At 42.8% G+C, this 15444-nt stretch overlaps 1 protein-coding gene across 1 annotated transcript in view; it reads left to right on the plus strand.

The window, feature by feature from the left end:
• CSMD1 (CUB and Sushi multiple domains 1) overlaps positions 1-15444 on the plus strand; it is a 1133931-nt gene that overhangs the window by 796067 nt on the left and 322420 nt on the right. Inside the window, exon 8 of the mRNA XM_058177365.1 lies at positions 1198-1285. Coding sequence (XP_058033348.1) covers positions 1198-1285 — 88 coding nt within the window. The remainder of the gene's footprint in view (positions 1-1197; positions 1286-15444) is intronic.

Raw genomic sequence — 15444 nt, forward strand, 5'->3', positions numbered from 1 at the left:
TCCCCTCCTGTGAACCCACACAGATCCATATCATCTTAAAACGTTCTTAAATGTACTACAGCCTTAAAGAAAATAAATTAACCATTTTCCACAAGTAGTCGTAATTTTAATGCCATTGTTTATTGTGCATAAGCCATTCCTGATTTTCAAAGTCATTGTGTGCACTATGTGACACTCTATGACCGTTTAAAGTACAGAAGTCCATCCAGCCAATTCCTGGTGGTGGTTTTAATTCCATACAATAACATCTGGCTGCTTAGGCCTTGATTCAGTCCCAGATAGGATGAAATCCAGTGTATCCTATAGCATATATCCTGTGTAAAAATGGAGAAATTCCCACCCTTCTCTCAAAACAGGATGTGTAAATCAGGTAAAAAAAACCGAACATGAGGTATCTTACTGCTTTGAGAGCTTAAGGAAGGTGAATTATATCTACCATTCTGCAAGATTCTTGTGAAAAGTTCCCGAAGAAGCATTACTATTGGATTAGTGCCTCCAACAATAATGTGTTTTTTATGATTTTGATACATTTTCTTTGAGTTTTATTGTTATCAAATTTTGTTGGAAATTATCACAAGGTAGCTTTGGTTATAAATGTAATAATAAATAAATAGGGCTGCAGAAGTCCGGCTGAACCCTAAATGCCAGCAAGGGTGTAGATATTTGCAGACCTGATCTGGTAACCCTAGTGTAAGTAGAATGAAATGTCATGAATCAGTCAACACCATTTAATTCGTCTCCTGTGTGAAATATAGATCTATGGTTACTCTTAATTGAGAGACGTCATGACTCAGTGGTTAAGATGCTGAGCCCCATACTATTAAAGGTCAATAGCTTAGCAGTTTGAGATCGGAGTGCTACGAGACAGAGTGAGCTTCCATCTCTTGTCTCAGCTCCTGCCAATCTAGCAGTTTGAAAACATGAAATGCAAATAGATGAACAGGTACCGCATATAAACATGCAGAAAGGTAACAGCGTTCTATGTTTTGCCATACACTCTGTGCTATAGCATGATGTCAGGCTGGCCACATGACTGGCCCCTAGAATTAGACACCACTAGCAGAGTAAACCCCGCAAAGACAGCTTATTCTTAATGGATAATGAATTGAACTTTTCATGATTCTCTCTGTCTTCCTAAAAAGTTGTATTTAAAGTATAGCTTATCAAATGTGATAGCTCATTCTTTTTCTATTACAGTGAGTCAAGGAGGAGATGCTGTTGCCTCAGATATGTGTCCTGACCCAGGGATTCCTGAAAATGGGAAGCGAACAGGCTTGGACTTTAGGTATTTCATATGGATTTATGTTTGCAGATATTTTTATTTAGCTGTACGTGAGAAAAGCATACCAAAAAGCTGATATTCTCATTAAAAGCTATCAGTTTGCATTAACATTATCTATATCTTTTCTGTGACAATGACATAGTCGGGTTGGTAATTACACCTCTCCATGGATAGTCTTTGCAATTAAAAGTGAATTGTACTTTATTACTTTGCAATTAAAAGTGATTTTAAGCATGCCTTGGAACATGAATAGGATTTGACACTTCTAATAGTGGCAGGTTTGCTACCAATATTGTTAATATTTAATATGCCTAAATATAAATCTTGATTATATTCAAAATTGCTAGGAGCATTCAAACTGACAATTATACAACATTTTGTATAATAGTTCGAATTAAGCTGTGGTGGCACAGTGGTTAGAATGCAATAGCAGGTTGCAGATTGACTCTGCAATATTGCAGATTGACTCTGCCCAAGCGTGAAGTTCGATTCTGACCAATTCAAGGATGACTCTGTCTTCCATCCTTCCTAGGTTGGTAAAATGAGGACCTAGATTGTTGGGGGCAATATGCTGACATTTATAAATCATTCAGAGAATGCTGTAAAGCACTGCAAAATGATATGTAAGTCTAAGTGCTGTTGCTATTGCTAAACCTAGACATTTTCAGGAAAAGTTTTTGCCACCACCAAGGGAAACTTAGTTTCAATGCTTCATTTTACTTTCTACTATTTCTCACTTTCACTCTGTATTCAGGCATTGTAAATTTCTTGTCTAAAATTTCTCAGATGATGATTTTGGACAATAGATATTATAACTACATCAGTATATAGCGAAGCATGAGATTAAAAAAAAACAAAAACTTAGATTTCTAATGGATATTTACTCTTTCCCTGAGGCTTAACATTTCCTTTTTCTTGAAATATAAACACTGAAAAGAGTTCTTAAATAGAATTTTCTGCTTTGGGGTGGAAGGGAGTAAAACAACAACAACAACAACAGAGAGACAAGTTTGGCCATTCTGCAATGCATGCAAAATTTATTCTAAACTGTGCTGTTTTCTGTAAATTTGAGATGGTGCAATTATTTACATTACCTGCTTGCTCTGTTCCAATTTATTTTGCTTCAGTCACAATGGCTCTGAAACACTTTTGACAGAGATGCAGTGTTCCTTAATCATCCTGCTAAGCTAGAAAAGAGAACAGGCTTTTTATCAAACTTCAGCTCTCTTCAAGAAGCTGGAAATCACTCCTCTATCAGCAGGAGGGCAGAAAAAGTAATTTAGAAAGACCAAAGAATTCTATCAACTAGAAAAGAGGGCAGTTTCATAGACAGGGAAGTTACTCACCTCTTCAGTTATTTCCTCTTTTGTGGCATTTATTCGGTGTTGGACTACAGGGCAAAGGGAAATAATAAAACTGGAATCCTATTAACTATACCAAAGTAGTGATACAGCATGTCAGAACAAGCTAGTGTCTAAAGTTGGAGAGGCCTTAATCTTTTGTATGGATACAGTCACAGGCAAGGACAGATGAATCTGATTCTTCCCATCTTCCCCAAAATCTCCCCTTGCCCAAATGCCTTTTGTATACCGATTTTGATCAGAGTTGCATTGCAAATTTCAGAACACTGTGAACACTAAAGGATAATTACATTTGAAGGAAGTTCCTGCAAATCCTTTCCTGTCCTTAATTAAGTATTCTACTTACAGGAAGGAAGACCATTTCTACCTAAGTTAACGGAGATAAATTAAATAATGAGTTTGCTTACGTGAGCTAGTGAAATGAGCACATGTGAAAACACTCAGATAAAGGGAAAGTAGAAGCACAGATATGAAGTGTTATTTGTTACACAGAAGAAAATTTGGATTTCCCCTATAACCAATGCTCCTATATCTTTTCCCTATCTTCCCTTTCTTTTCCTTATCCAAATTGTAACTAACTTAAGCTGAAGATGTGGTTCAGTCTTCAGGATTCCAGGTTTATCATAGCCGAGTATTTTTTGTAAATGGGAGAGCAAAGTAAAATAATATTGCTTAACTGAACAACTGATTCCTTATATATGTGGTACTATGCATTAAATAAACCTTTGTGGTCACAAACAGTCAAATCCAACTTGAGGATACATTAGCATCATCATCATCATCATCATCATGTATTAAATGAAAACAGGATGCAAAGTTACTTTTTAAATCCCAATGTAGGAATTCACATATATTTCAATCGTTCTAGTACAAGCTCAAAACATACATGTATATACAGTAATATTGTCTGTTTTCAAAATTCCCCAATGTTCTTTACAATGTTCTTTACTTGCTTTACAGCTAGTTTGCAGGGAAATAAGGGAGTATAAAGCTATCCTTTATGCTTAAATATGAACGCGAAACAGAAATTTTTATACTATATAACTGAATATTAAAGCAGTCTGACGTTTTGTGTGAAATTTGTTTATATATGAATAGTATATTCAGTTATTGGAAACTAAACCAACTGAATACAAATGGATTGCTTCCTTAACAAGCAGTCATAAGAATGTGATTGTTTAAAAACCATAATCTTTTGAAGCATTACAGAGCAGGCAAAGATAATGGTAAAGAAATAGCTCTTGGCTCTCATTATCCATTAAATAAAAGAGATTTGTTCATGCAGTCAACTTTGTTGCCAGTATTGTCATAATTTTAGTTGAAAAGATGGCCATCTCATTACATTATACTCTGTTTACATCACTTAATTGCAACCACAGGCTTGCAATTAACTAAGTTATAGCTTTGGTACTTAGAAATACTGAAATTATCAATATAGTTTTGTTCCTTGAAGCAAGAATCTCCAGTTCACAGTACTTACTTTTTAAAGTAAAGAACTTTAAGAATTCAGATGCATAAATGAAAAAAAAAGTTCTAGGAAGTATTTCGCTAACCAGGAAACAAATTAATTAAAATATTGGTTTACTTTGATCAAATATACTTAAATACAGAACAACTAGACACAAGGATAGTTTTTCCCCACATACCATCACTCTGCTAAGCAACTAATTTATTCTTCTCATCCTTTTTATTACCTATCTCCTTTTCTACTTATGACTATAACCTTGTTGCTTCTATCTTTATTATTTCTATTGTTTTATTTAGTTATCTAGCATGATTTTGATTGCTTATTTAGTATCCCATGACTATCACTAAGTGTTGTATCTTATGATTCGTGATGAATATATTTATGATGAATATGGTCATGATTTATCACATATATCTTTTATGTACACTGAGAGCTTATACACTGAAGAAAATTCCTTGTGTGTCCAATCACACTTGGCCAATAAAACATTCTATCCTATCCTATCCTATCCTATCCTATCCTATCCTATCCTATCCTATCCTATCCTATCCTATCCTATCCTATCCTATTCTAGTTGAAATGTAAGATAAAATATGTCTCATTTGACAAAACAGTGCTAAATGTTTGAGGCCTAAATGTGCAAAATTCTAATCTTTGCTATTTTACCATTTCATTCTTTTCTTTATTAATCAAAATTGTAAGGTTTCTCATCTTTCCAATGAAACTCTTCACAATAAAAATTCTGTATACAACATTAGCAATAAAACTGCAAAAACAATAAAGACCTGGACTGAGCCCCCCTCACTGAAAACACCAGACATCTATGATATTCATCCATCATCCAGAGCTCCCCTACTACAAATCTGATGCCTAGTAGGAAAGGAAATTCTTTGTGGTTTTCCAAAAAGCCATAGATTGGAGTTGTCTGAACCTCTGGATGGAGCCCATTTCATAGGGCAAGCACCATCTTGGGCCCACTAGGTGCCATTACCTCAGCAAGAAAACCTGGAGCATGCTCACTCTGCCGGATCTGATGGAAAGGGAGAGGTGGTCCCAGAAATAACCATGCCATGCTGGCCTTCAAAGAGGTTAACCAGTACCTTGAATTATACATGGAATCATACTGGGAGCTAGTGCAGCACATATAAAAGTGGTATTGTGCATCCAGATGAAGCTTCTGAATGAGTTTCAAGGGCATGCCCATATAGAGCACATTCCAATAGTCAACAGCATAAAGTAAAGGTAAAGGTTCCCCTCATCTGTGCTAGTTGTTCTCAACTCTAGGGGGTGGTGCTCATCTCCGTTTCAAAGCCGAAGAGCCAGCGCTGTCCAAAGACATCTCTATGGTCATGTGGCCGGCATGACTAAATGCCAAAGGCGCATGGAACGCTGTTACCTTCCCACCAAAGGTGGAGCCTATTTTTTCTACTTGCATTTTTTACGTGCTTTCGAACTGCTAGGTTGGCAGAAGCTGGGACAAGTAACGGGAACTCATCCCGTTACACAGCACACAGTGCAGTGTATTGGATTCAAACCACTGGACTACAGACCTTTCGATCAACAAGCTCAGCATCTTAGCCACTGAGCCACCATGTCCCTAGTCTATAGCATATATATATATATATATATATATATATTTGTTTTCTGAGGTTTTCACGGGTGTTTGTATATAGGTCTTTGGTTGTTCGGGTTTTCTCCCGTGTAAAATTGGAAGTGTCTTGGCGAAGATGTAACACGACCACGAAGCCAAACAGCAGCAGTGCAGCTCACCAGCTCAAATCCCCCTGCAGCACAGATTAGACTGAGCACAACCAAGCCCCCACCAACACAGGACACACCCCCAGCCAATCAGAGCACAGAAAAAACCCTATCCAATCAGAGCACAGCCAAGCTCCCACCCAATCAGTTCAAACCCCCACTAGCAGTTAAAAGGAAGAAACAGCTGCGATCACACATTGCTCCCAGAAGCACGGTTGAAGCCTGAAGAGGACGAATGAGACTTCGTCGAAACGTCGCCAAGACACTTCCAATTTTACACGGGAGAAAACCCGAACAACCAAAGACCTATATATATATATATATATATATATATATATATATATATATATATATTTGTTTTCTGAGGTTTTCGCGGGTGTTTGTATGTAGGTCTTTGGTTGTTGGGTTTTCTCCGTGTAAAATTGGAAGTGTCTTGGCGCGAAGTCTCATTCGTCATCTTCAGGCTTCGGCTTATGGGAGCAATGTGTGATCGCAGCTATTTCTTCCTTTTAACTGCTAGTGGGGTTTGAACTGATTGGGTGGGAGCTTGGCTGTGCTCTGATTGGCTGGGGTTTTCTGTGCTCTGATTGGCTGGGGTGTGTCCTGTGTTGGTGGGGGCTTGGTTGTGCTCAGTCTAATCTGTGCTGCAGGGGATTTGAGCTGGTGAGCTGCACTGCTGCTGTTTGGCTTCGTGTTCGTGGTCGTGCTACATCTTCGTAGTGGGTGTCAGTCTGCTGCATGTATGGATTGGAGGGTTTGAAGTGGCTAATGTTGCAGCTGCGGTCTGGCTTCTGGTCCTTGGTCGTGCTTCCTGATCAGTGTGGGTTTGGGTGTGCTTTCTGGGTGGATGTGTGGTGGTGACATCCTGTGTGGACCTCGTGAGTGTGGGTCTGGTGTCATTCCTCGTGTTAGGGACACGTTTGTCAATAAGGGCAGGTTTCAAATGGCTGGTAGGCGGAGGTATCATCTCGTTTGTTCATGCTGTGTGGGCGTTTTCTATCTCGATGGCTTCTCTGATTATTCTGTTGTTAAAGTGTTCAGTTTTGGCGATAGTTCTGGTCTTTTAAAGTCAATATCGTGTCCTGTGACTTTAAAGTGTTGGACCAGGAAGAAGTTAGTTCCTCTTTTTTGAATGAGTTCTTGTGTTCTTCAATGCGTGCACTTATTCTTCTGTTGGTTTGTCCAATGTATGTGGTGGGGCAGGCCGTGCATGGGATTTCATATACTCCTTGATTTTCTAACTCAATTTTGTCTTTGGGGTTTCTTAGGATGGTGGATATTTTTTGGTTTGTGCAGAATGCTGTCTTGATGTTATGTTTGTGGAGGATCTTGCTGATTCTGTCTGTGGTGCCTTTTATATATGGGAGGAGGGCTGTGCCATTTTCTTGCTCTCTGTCTTGGGTTTTAGTGGGGGGTTCTTTTTGGATTAGTTTGGTAATCTTATTTCTCTGGAATCCATTGGATGTTAGTACGTTTGTGAGAGTGTGTAGTTCGGTTTTTAGGTGTTGTTCGTCAGCTAAGCATTTTGTTCTAGAGATGAGTGTCTTGGCTACGGAGTTGATCTGTGCTGGGTGGTGGTGGTGGTGGTGGTGGTGTGAGAGTGCATGCAGATAGCGGTTTGTGTGTGTTTTCTTCTGGTAGATGGTGTGTCCTAGGGAGCCATTGGGTTTCTTGTAGACTAAGACATCTAGGAAGGGAAGTTGGTTGTTAACTTCTGTTTCCATGGTGAACTGTATTTTGGGGTGTAGGCTATTGAGGTGTGTGAGGAAGTTTTCAAGTTTTTCTTTCCCGTGTGGCCAGATTATGAAGGTGTCGTCTACGTATCTGAGCCAGAGTTTGGGTTTGTGATCAGATTTTTCTAGTGCTTGGGTTTCAAAGTGTTCCATGTAGAGGTTGGCAATGACAGGTGAGAGGGGTGATCCCATGGGTGCGCCTTCTATTTGTTTGTATTTTTGTCCGTTATAGATGAAGTATGTGTTGGATAGGCAGTGGTTGGTCAGATCTAGTATGTGCTTGGGGGGGTTATATTTGTTTTGGATAGCTGTCAAATATAACCCCCCCAAGCACATACTAGATCTGACCAACCACTGCCTATCCAACACATACTTCATCTATAACGGACAAAAATACAAACAAATAGAAGGCGCACCCATGGGATCACCCCTCTCACCTGTCATTGCCAACCTCTACATGGAACACTTTGAAACCCAAGCACTAGAAAAATCTGATCACAAACCCAAACTCTGGCTCAGATACGTAGACGACACCTTCATAATCTGGCCACGGGAAAGAAAACTTGAAAACTTCCTCACACACCTCAATAGCCTACACCCCAAAATACAGTTCACCATGGAAACAGAAGTTAACAACCAACTTCCCTTCCTAGATGTCTTAGTCTACAAGAAACCCAATGGCCCCCTAGGACACACCATCTACCAGAAGAAAACACACACAAACCGCTATCTGCATGCACTCTCACACCACCACCCAGCACAGATCAACTCCGTAGCCAAGACACTCATCTCTAGAACAAAATGCTTAGCTGACGAACAACACCTAAAACCGAACTACACACTCTCACAAACGTACTAACATCCAATGGATTCCAGAGAAATAAGATTACCAAACTAATCCAAAAGAACCCCCACTAAAACCCAAGACAGAGAGCAAGAAAATGGCACAGCCCTCCTCCCATATATAAAAGGCACCACAGACAGAATCAGCAAGATCCTCCACAAACATAACATCAAGACAGCATTCTGCACAAACCAAAAATATCCACCATCCTAAGAAACCCCAAAGACAAAATTGAGTTAGAAAATCAAGGAGTATATGAAATCCCATGCACCGCCTGCCCCACCACATACATTGGACAAACCAACAGAAGAATAAGTGCACGATTGAAGAACACAAGAACTCATTCAAAAAGAGGAACTAACTTCTTCCTGGTCCAACACTTTAAAGTCACAGGACACGATATTGACTTTAAAAAGACCAGAACTATCGCCAAAACTGAACACTTTAACAACAGAATAATCAGAGAAGCCATCGAGATAGAAAACGCCACACAGCATGAACAAACGAGATGATACCTCCGCCTACCAGCCATTTGGAAACCTGCCCTTATTGACAAACGTGTCCCTAACACGAGGAATGACACCAGACCCACACTCACGAGGTCCACACAGGATGTCACCACCACACATCCACCCAGAAAGCACACCCAAACCCACACTGATCAGGAAGCACGACCAAGGACCAGAAGCCAGACCGCAGCTGCAACATTAGCCACTTCAAACCCCTCCAATCCATACATGCAGCAGACTGACACCCACTACGAAGATGTAGCACGACCACGAACACGAAGCCAAACAGCAGCAGTGCAGCTCACCAGCTCAAATCCCCCTGCAGCACAGATTAGACTGAGCACAACCAAGCCCCCACCAACACAGGACACACCCCCAGCCAATCAGAGCACAGAAAAACCCCCAGCCAATCAGAGCACAGCCAAGCTCCCACCCAATCAGTTCAAACCCCCACTAGCAGTTAAAAGGAAGAAATAGCTGCGATCACACATTGCTCCCATAAGCACGAAGCTGAAGCCTGAAGATGACGAATGAGACTTCGTCGAAACGTCGCCAAGACACTTCCAATTTTACACGGGAGAAAACCCGAACAACCAAAGACATATATATATTTATATATATATATATATATATATATATATATATATATATATATCTATTATATATATATATATATATATATATATATATATATATATATATATATATATATATATATATATTTATATCCTATAAATATGTATGAACATGTATATGAATAATCGATGAAACTCTTGAGATAATCAGTTTGGTATTCCTAAAGGGTTTTATATCACATTATTCATTGACAAGGGAAAAGTCTTTAGGAGTAAAGAAGAGTACAAAATGGAGATAGACATAGGACAGTGTTAAAACTTTATCCTTCAGTCAATGAGCCAGCACCTAGCGAACTTATCGGTAATATGTCTCAGTAATGAGTTCAGTGAATGGTGCTTTCCTAACTTCTTTAATGCAGACTAAGTTAAGGAAAATGATTGTTGCATCCCACTGTCTGAATTTCTTCTCCTACCAATTGTCATTTTCTGGCACCCCAAAAAACCTCCCACCTTTTTTCTTCCAGTATGGTGTGGGCAGGGATAGGTGAATATATGTGGTGTTTAGTCACCTGTCAAGCTGCTTAACAAGAGACAGACACCTAAGTTCTTCACACTTGTTATTGGGCAATTATGTGATTTCTGAATAAGGATCTAATGTGATATGAAGTAGGGATAAAGGGTTTGATAATAATTGCTGCATCCTTCATTCTGCAGCAAGAAATTGTGCTACTGGCTGGCAGTGGAGTAGACAAAGTTATGGAGGCAAAATGATGCCATTCCTCAACCCAGGATTGGGTTTATTTCTTTTATATTGTGTTTTTATGTCATTGTAATCTGCCTTGAGTTGCTATGTGCAAGCAAGTGGCAATATAAATTTTCTAAATAAATAAATAAATTTATTTGACTTTATTGGCCACTCTACTCTAATGGACTTTGTATAACTTCAGTTGTTATTTGTCTATTCACAGATAATACTTTTTTTTTAAAAAATACACCTATGTATTTTAAATAAAATGTTTTAAATAAAATGATTGTAACAATATTAAAAATAAATAAGCACAGAGTACTGTTTATCCAGCTTTTAAAAGAGATGAATGAATACATATCTCTGCCCACCTATATCTGTATATGTGTCATGTGTCTAAGAGTGACCTTGGGAGACAGGAGGAAGAGACGTAACTAGACAACATCATGCAAAAGCAGAGGTGTTGTGGGAAATGTTTCTGAGGGCACCCTCCTACTTTTATCTTTGGAAGGAAGGGGAAGGAATACTTTGTGACTTGCAACATTGGTGTTATCTCTTTTAGGTAATCCAGACAAAAAGCACAACCATAATACAGTACTAGAATACTCGCTCTGTCTTTATTGTAAGATTACATTAACAGAATCTTCAGAGAACAGAGGACAGCCTCTGCAGAATATTGCAAAAGCAATATTTCCTTCTGAGTTCATGTAAAGCACATTTTCCACATTCCATGTGGATTTGACGGGTGGGGGGGAGGACCCGTCGGGGAGGGATCCAGCCCCTGTGCTAGTTCGCGACATCACGCCATCTTGTCTGAAGGCAGGGGGGGAGGACGTTCCAGGTTTAGAGGGCTGTTCGATCTGTACGGTAAGTGGGAGAGGCAGATATGGCGGGGGGGAGGGGCCGTATCGAGTTGTGGGAGCACGTGTTCGATGTTTGAGAGCGATCACGTGCTCCGGCCCTTCAGTCCCTACCCGTTCCTCGGGTGGCCATGATCCTCAGAGCTTGGATCTTCGGCTGATGTTATGTAATGCCCGGTCCGTGGTTAATAAGGCTCCCCTGATTTGTGATCTTATTCAGGGGGGGTCCGCGGACCTCATGGGCATTACGGAGACCTGGTTGGGCCCTGAGGGGGGGGGTCCCCCTTGTTGAGATGTGCCCTCCAGGCTTCTGAGCATTTCATCAGCCGAGGGTCCAAGGTAGGGGTGGGGGGGTGGCGGTTGTTATTAAGGAAGATCTAGAGCCGAGGGAGACCACTGTTCCTCAGATTGCCGGCTGCGAATCCCTCTGTGTGCGTTGGGGCTATAGGAATCAGTTGGGCTTGGTGATCGCGTACCTGGCTCTTTGCTGCGTGACCACCGCCCTGCCCGAGCTGTTGGAGGTACTGGCTGCTGTGGCGGTTGAGACCCCCAGACTTATAGTCATGGGGGATTTCAACTTGCCATCAGTTGGCTTGTCATCGACGGCAGCTCGGGAGTTCCAGGCTTCCATGACGGCCTTGGACCTGATTCGAGTAAATGATGGCCCTACGCACACAGGGGGAGGCATGCTGGATCTGATTTATATCTCTGGACAGTGGTTAAATGATCTGGTATTAGATGATTTAGTAACAGAACCAATGTCATGGTCGGATCATTTTCTCCTTCGCCTAGACTTCCGAACCGCCATTCACCACCGCAGGGAGACGGAACCTATACGGTGGTTCCGTCCCAGGTGCCTGATGGACCCTGAGAGGTTCCAGACGGAGCTTGGGCCATTCCCTGAGGATCTGCCCCACGGCACGACTGAGGAACTGGTCGTGGCCTGGGAGCAGGCCGCGGCCGGGGCCCTGGACCGTGTCGTGCCTTTGCGGCCTCTGACCTGGCGTAGATCTCGTCCGGCCCCTTGGTTCTCCGAGGGGCTGAGGGAGATGAAACGCCGGAGAAGACGCCTAGAGAGCACCTGGAGGTCCAGTCGCTCCGAAGCTGATCGGACACTAGTTAGGACCTATTCTAGGACCTACCTAGTGGCAATGAGGGAAGCGAGGCGCTCCTACGCCTCCACCCTCATTGCGTCGGCAGATAACCGCCCAGCCGCCCTTTCCTACATCAGGAGGTGCGGGATGACCCTTTGCAGGGACGAGCCGAGGAGTTTAGTGGTTATCTATACGATAAAATCGCTCAGCTGAGGGACGGTCTGGACCGAATTTGGGATGATCCAAGCGAGGGAGAGGAGGCATGTCTTGTTGAGCACATTTGGGATGAGTTTGACCCTGTGGCTCCCGAGGACGTGGACAGGTTGTTGGGGAGGCTTCACGGCACGACATGTTTACTGGACCCGTGCCCTTCCTGGCTGGTACTGGCCACTCAAGCGGTGACACGAGGCTGGCTCCAGAGGATTATCAACGCTTCTTTGTTGGACGGGGTTTTCCCTGCCGCCTTGAAAGAGGCGGTGGTGAGACCCCTCCTTAAGAAGCCCTCTTTGGACCCAGCTATTTTGGGTAATTATCGTCCAGTCTCCAACCTTCGCTTTGTTGCGAAGGTTGTAGAGAGTGCCGTGGCGCGACAGCTGCCCCAACACCTGGATGAAGATGTCTATCTAGACCCGTTCCAGTCTGTCTTCCGACCCGGATACAGCACGGAGACAGCTTTGGTCGCATTGGTGGATGATCTCTGGAGGGCCAGGGACAGGGGATATTCCTCTGCCCTGGTCCTATTAGACCTCTCAGCGGCATTCGATACCATCGATCATGGTATCCTGCTGCGCCGGTTGGGGGGATTGGGAGTGGGAGGCACCATATATTGGTGGTTCTCCTCCTATCTCTCCGACCGGTCGCAGACGGTGTTGACAGGGGGGCAGAGGTCGACCGCGAGGGGCCTCACTTGTGGGGTCCCACAGGGGTCGATTCTCTTGCCCCTGCTGTTCAACATCTACATGAAGCCGTTGGGTGAGATCATCAGTGGTTTCGGGGTGAGATACCAGCAGTACGCTGACGACACCCAGCTGTACTTTTCCACCCCGGACCACCCCAATGAAGTTGTTGAAGTCTGTCCCGGTGTTTGGAAGCTGTACGGGTCTGGATGGGGAGAAACAGGCTCAAGCTTAATCCCTCCAAGACGGAGTGGCTGTGGATGCCGGCACCCCGATTCAGTCAGCTGCAGCCGCGGCTGGCTGTTGGAGGCGAGTTACTGGCCCCAAAGGATAGGGTGCGAACTTGGGTGTCCTCCTGGATGATCGGCTGTCGCTTGAAGACCATTTGACGGCCGTCTCCAGGAGGGCCTTCCACCAGGTTCGCCTGGTTCGGCAGTTGCGCCTTCCTTGATCGGGATGCCTTATGCACAGTCACTCATCGCTCGTTACCTCTCGCTTGGATTACTGTAATGCTCTACATGGGGCTCCTTGAAGTGCGCTCGGAGGCTTCAGTTAGTCCAGAATGCAGCTGCGCTGGTTATAGAGGAGCTACGTAGCTCCCATGTAACACCGCCTCCTGCGCAGACTGCACTGGCTGCCTGTGGCCTTCCGGGTGCACTTTAAGGTGTTGGTTATGACCTTTAAAGCGCCCATGGCTTAGGACCTGGGTACTTACGGGACCGCCTGCTGTTACCACACGCCTCCACCGACCCGTGCGCTCCCATAGAGAGGACTTCTCAGGGTGCCGTCCGCCAAACAATGTCGGCTGGCGGCCCCCAGGGGAAGGGCCTTCTCTGTGGGGGCTCCCACACTCTGGAACGAGCTTCCCCCGGGTTTACGCCAAATACCTGACCTTCGGACATTTCGTCGCGAACTCAAGACTCATCTTTTTATCCGCGCGGGGCTGGCTTAAATTGGGATTTTAATGTTAAATTTATTAATTTTTAATGGGGTTTTTTAGTATGGTAAATTTTAATCACTGGGCTAATTTAAATAAGTTTTTTAAATCGTATTTTAAACTTGTATATTGTATTGTCGGTTTTATTATGCCTGTACACCGCCCTGAGTCCTTCGGGAGAAGGGCGGTATAAAAATAAAATAAAATAAATAAATAAATAAATAAATTATAGGGCAAGCCACTACAGTGGTGTTCGGGAAAGGATGATAGAAAGGACATGCAATATAACACCGATGCAAATCTGCATCCTCAGCAGCTGGCTCTGTAATAAAACCTAGCAACCCCATGACATTCCTAATCCTTATTTTTATTGTTCAAGAAATTCCAGCTTGGCTATGCAGGAGACAGCCATGCTATGGTTCTTGCTTATATGAATGTTAAAAAGTAGTCTTTTTGATATTGGTGAAGAAGAAGCCCTTGCATATCAGCGACATTTAAGAGAGCAACTTCTGTCATTTAATTAGGAAAGTGGAAGATGGACACACCGAACCACAAATGATCAACACAAAGCATCAATGTACTGTATCTCTAAAGCAGGGGTCCTCAACCTTGGCAACTTTAAGCCTGGTGGACTTTAACTCCCAGAATCCCCCAGCCAGCTTTAGACTGTGTTAACAAGCAATGACCTGTTATCGATATACTGTTCATCCTGGTGGCTCAGCAGACTAAGTCTGTCTGTTATTAACACAGCTGCTTGCAATTACTGCAAGTTCAAGTCCCACCAGGCCCAAGGTGGGACTTGAACCTAGGGAAGAAAATGGTAAGTGAACACCTGTCTACCCTAGACGAGTTCAAATCACCAGGACCAGATGGATTACACCCCAAGGTTCTGAAGGAACTGGCAGACATGTTCTCAGAACCACTGAACTATATCTTTCAAAGATCCTGGAGCACAGGGGAGCTGCCAGAGGACTGGAAAAGAGCTGATGTAGTTCCCATCTTCAAAAAAGGAAAAAAAAACAGATCCAGGAAACTACAGACCTATCAGCCTGACCTCAATACCGGGGAAGATTCTGGAAAAGATAATCAAGCAACGAATCACCGAACACCTAGAAGCAAACAAAGTAATAACCAAAAGCCAACATGGGTTTGTCAAAAACAGATCATGGCAGACTAATCTTATCACATTCTTTGACAAAATGACAAAATTAGTAGACCAGAGGAATGCTGTCGATATAATTTACTTGGACTTCAGTAAAGCATTTGATAAAGTAGACCAAACCTACTACTAGATAAAGTAGAAAAATGTGGGTTAGACAGCACCACCACCAGATGGATTCGTAACTGGCTGACCAACCGCACTCAACGTGTAGTCCTCAATG

This window comes from Ahaetulla prasina, chromosome 1 (assembly GCF_028640845.1).
Source record: "Ahaetulla prasina isolate Xishuangbanna chromosome 1, ASM2864084v1, whole genome shotgun sequence".
In the NCBI taxonomy this organism is placed as follows: domain Eukaryota; kingdom Metazoa; phylum Chordata; class Lepidosauria; order Squamata; family Colubridae; genus Ahaetulla; species Ahaetulla prasina.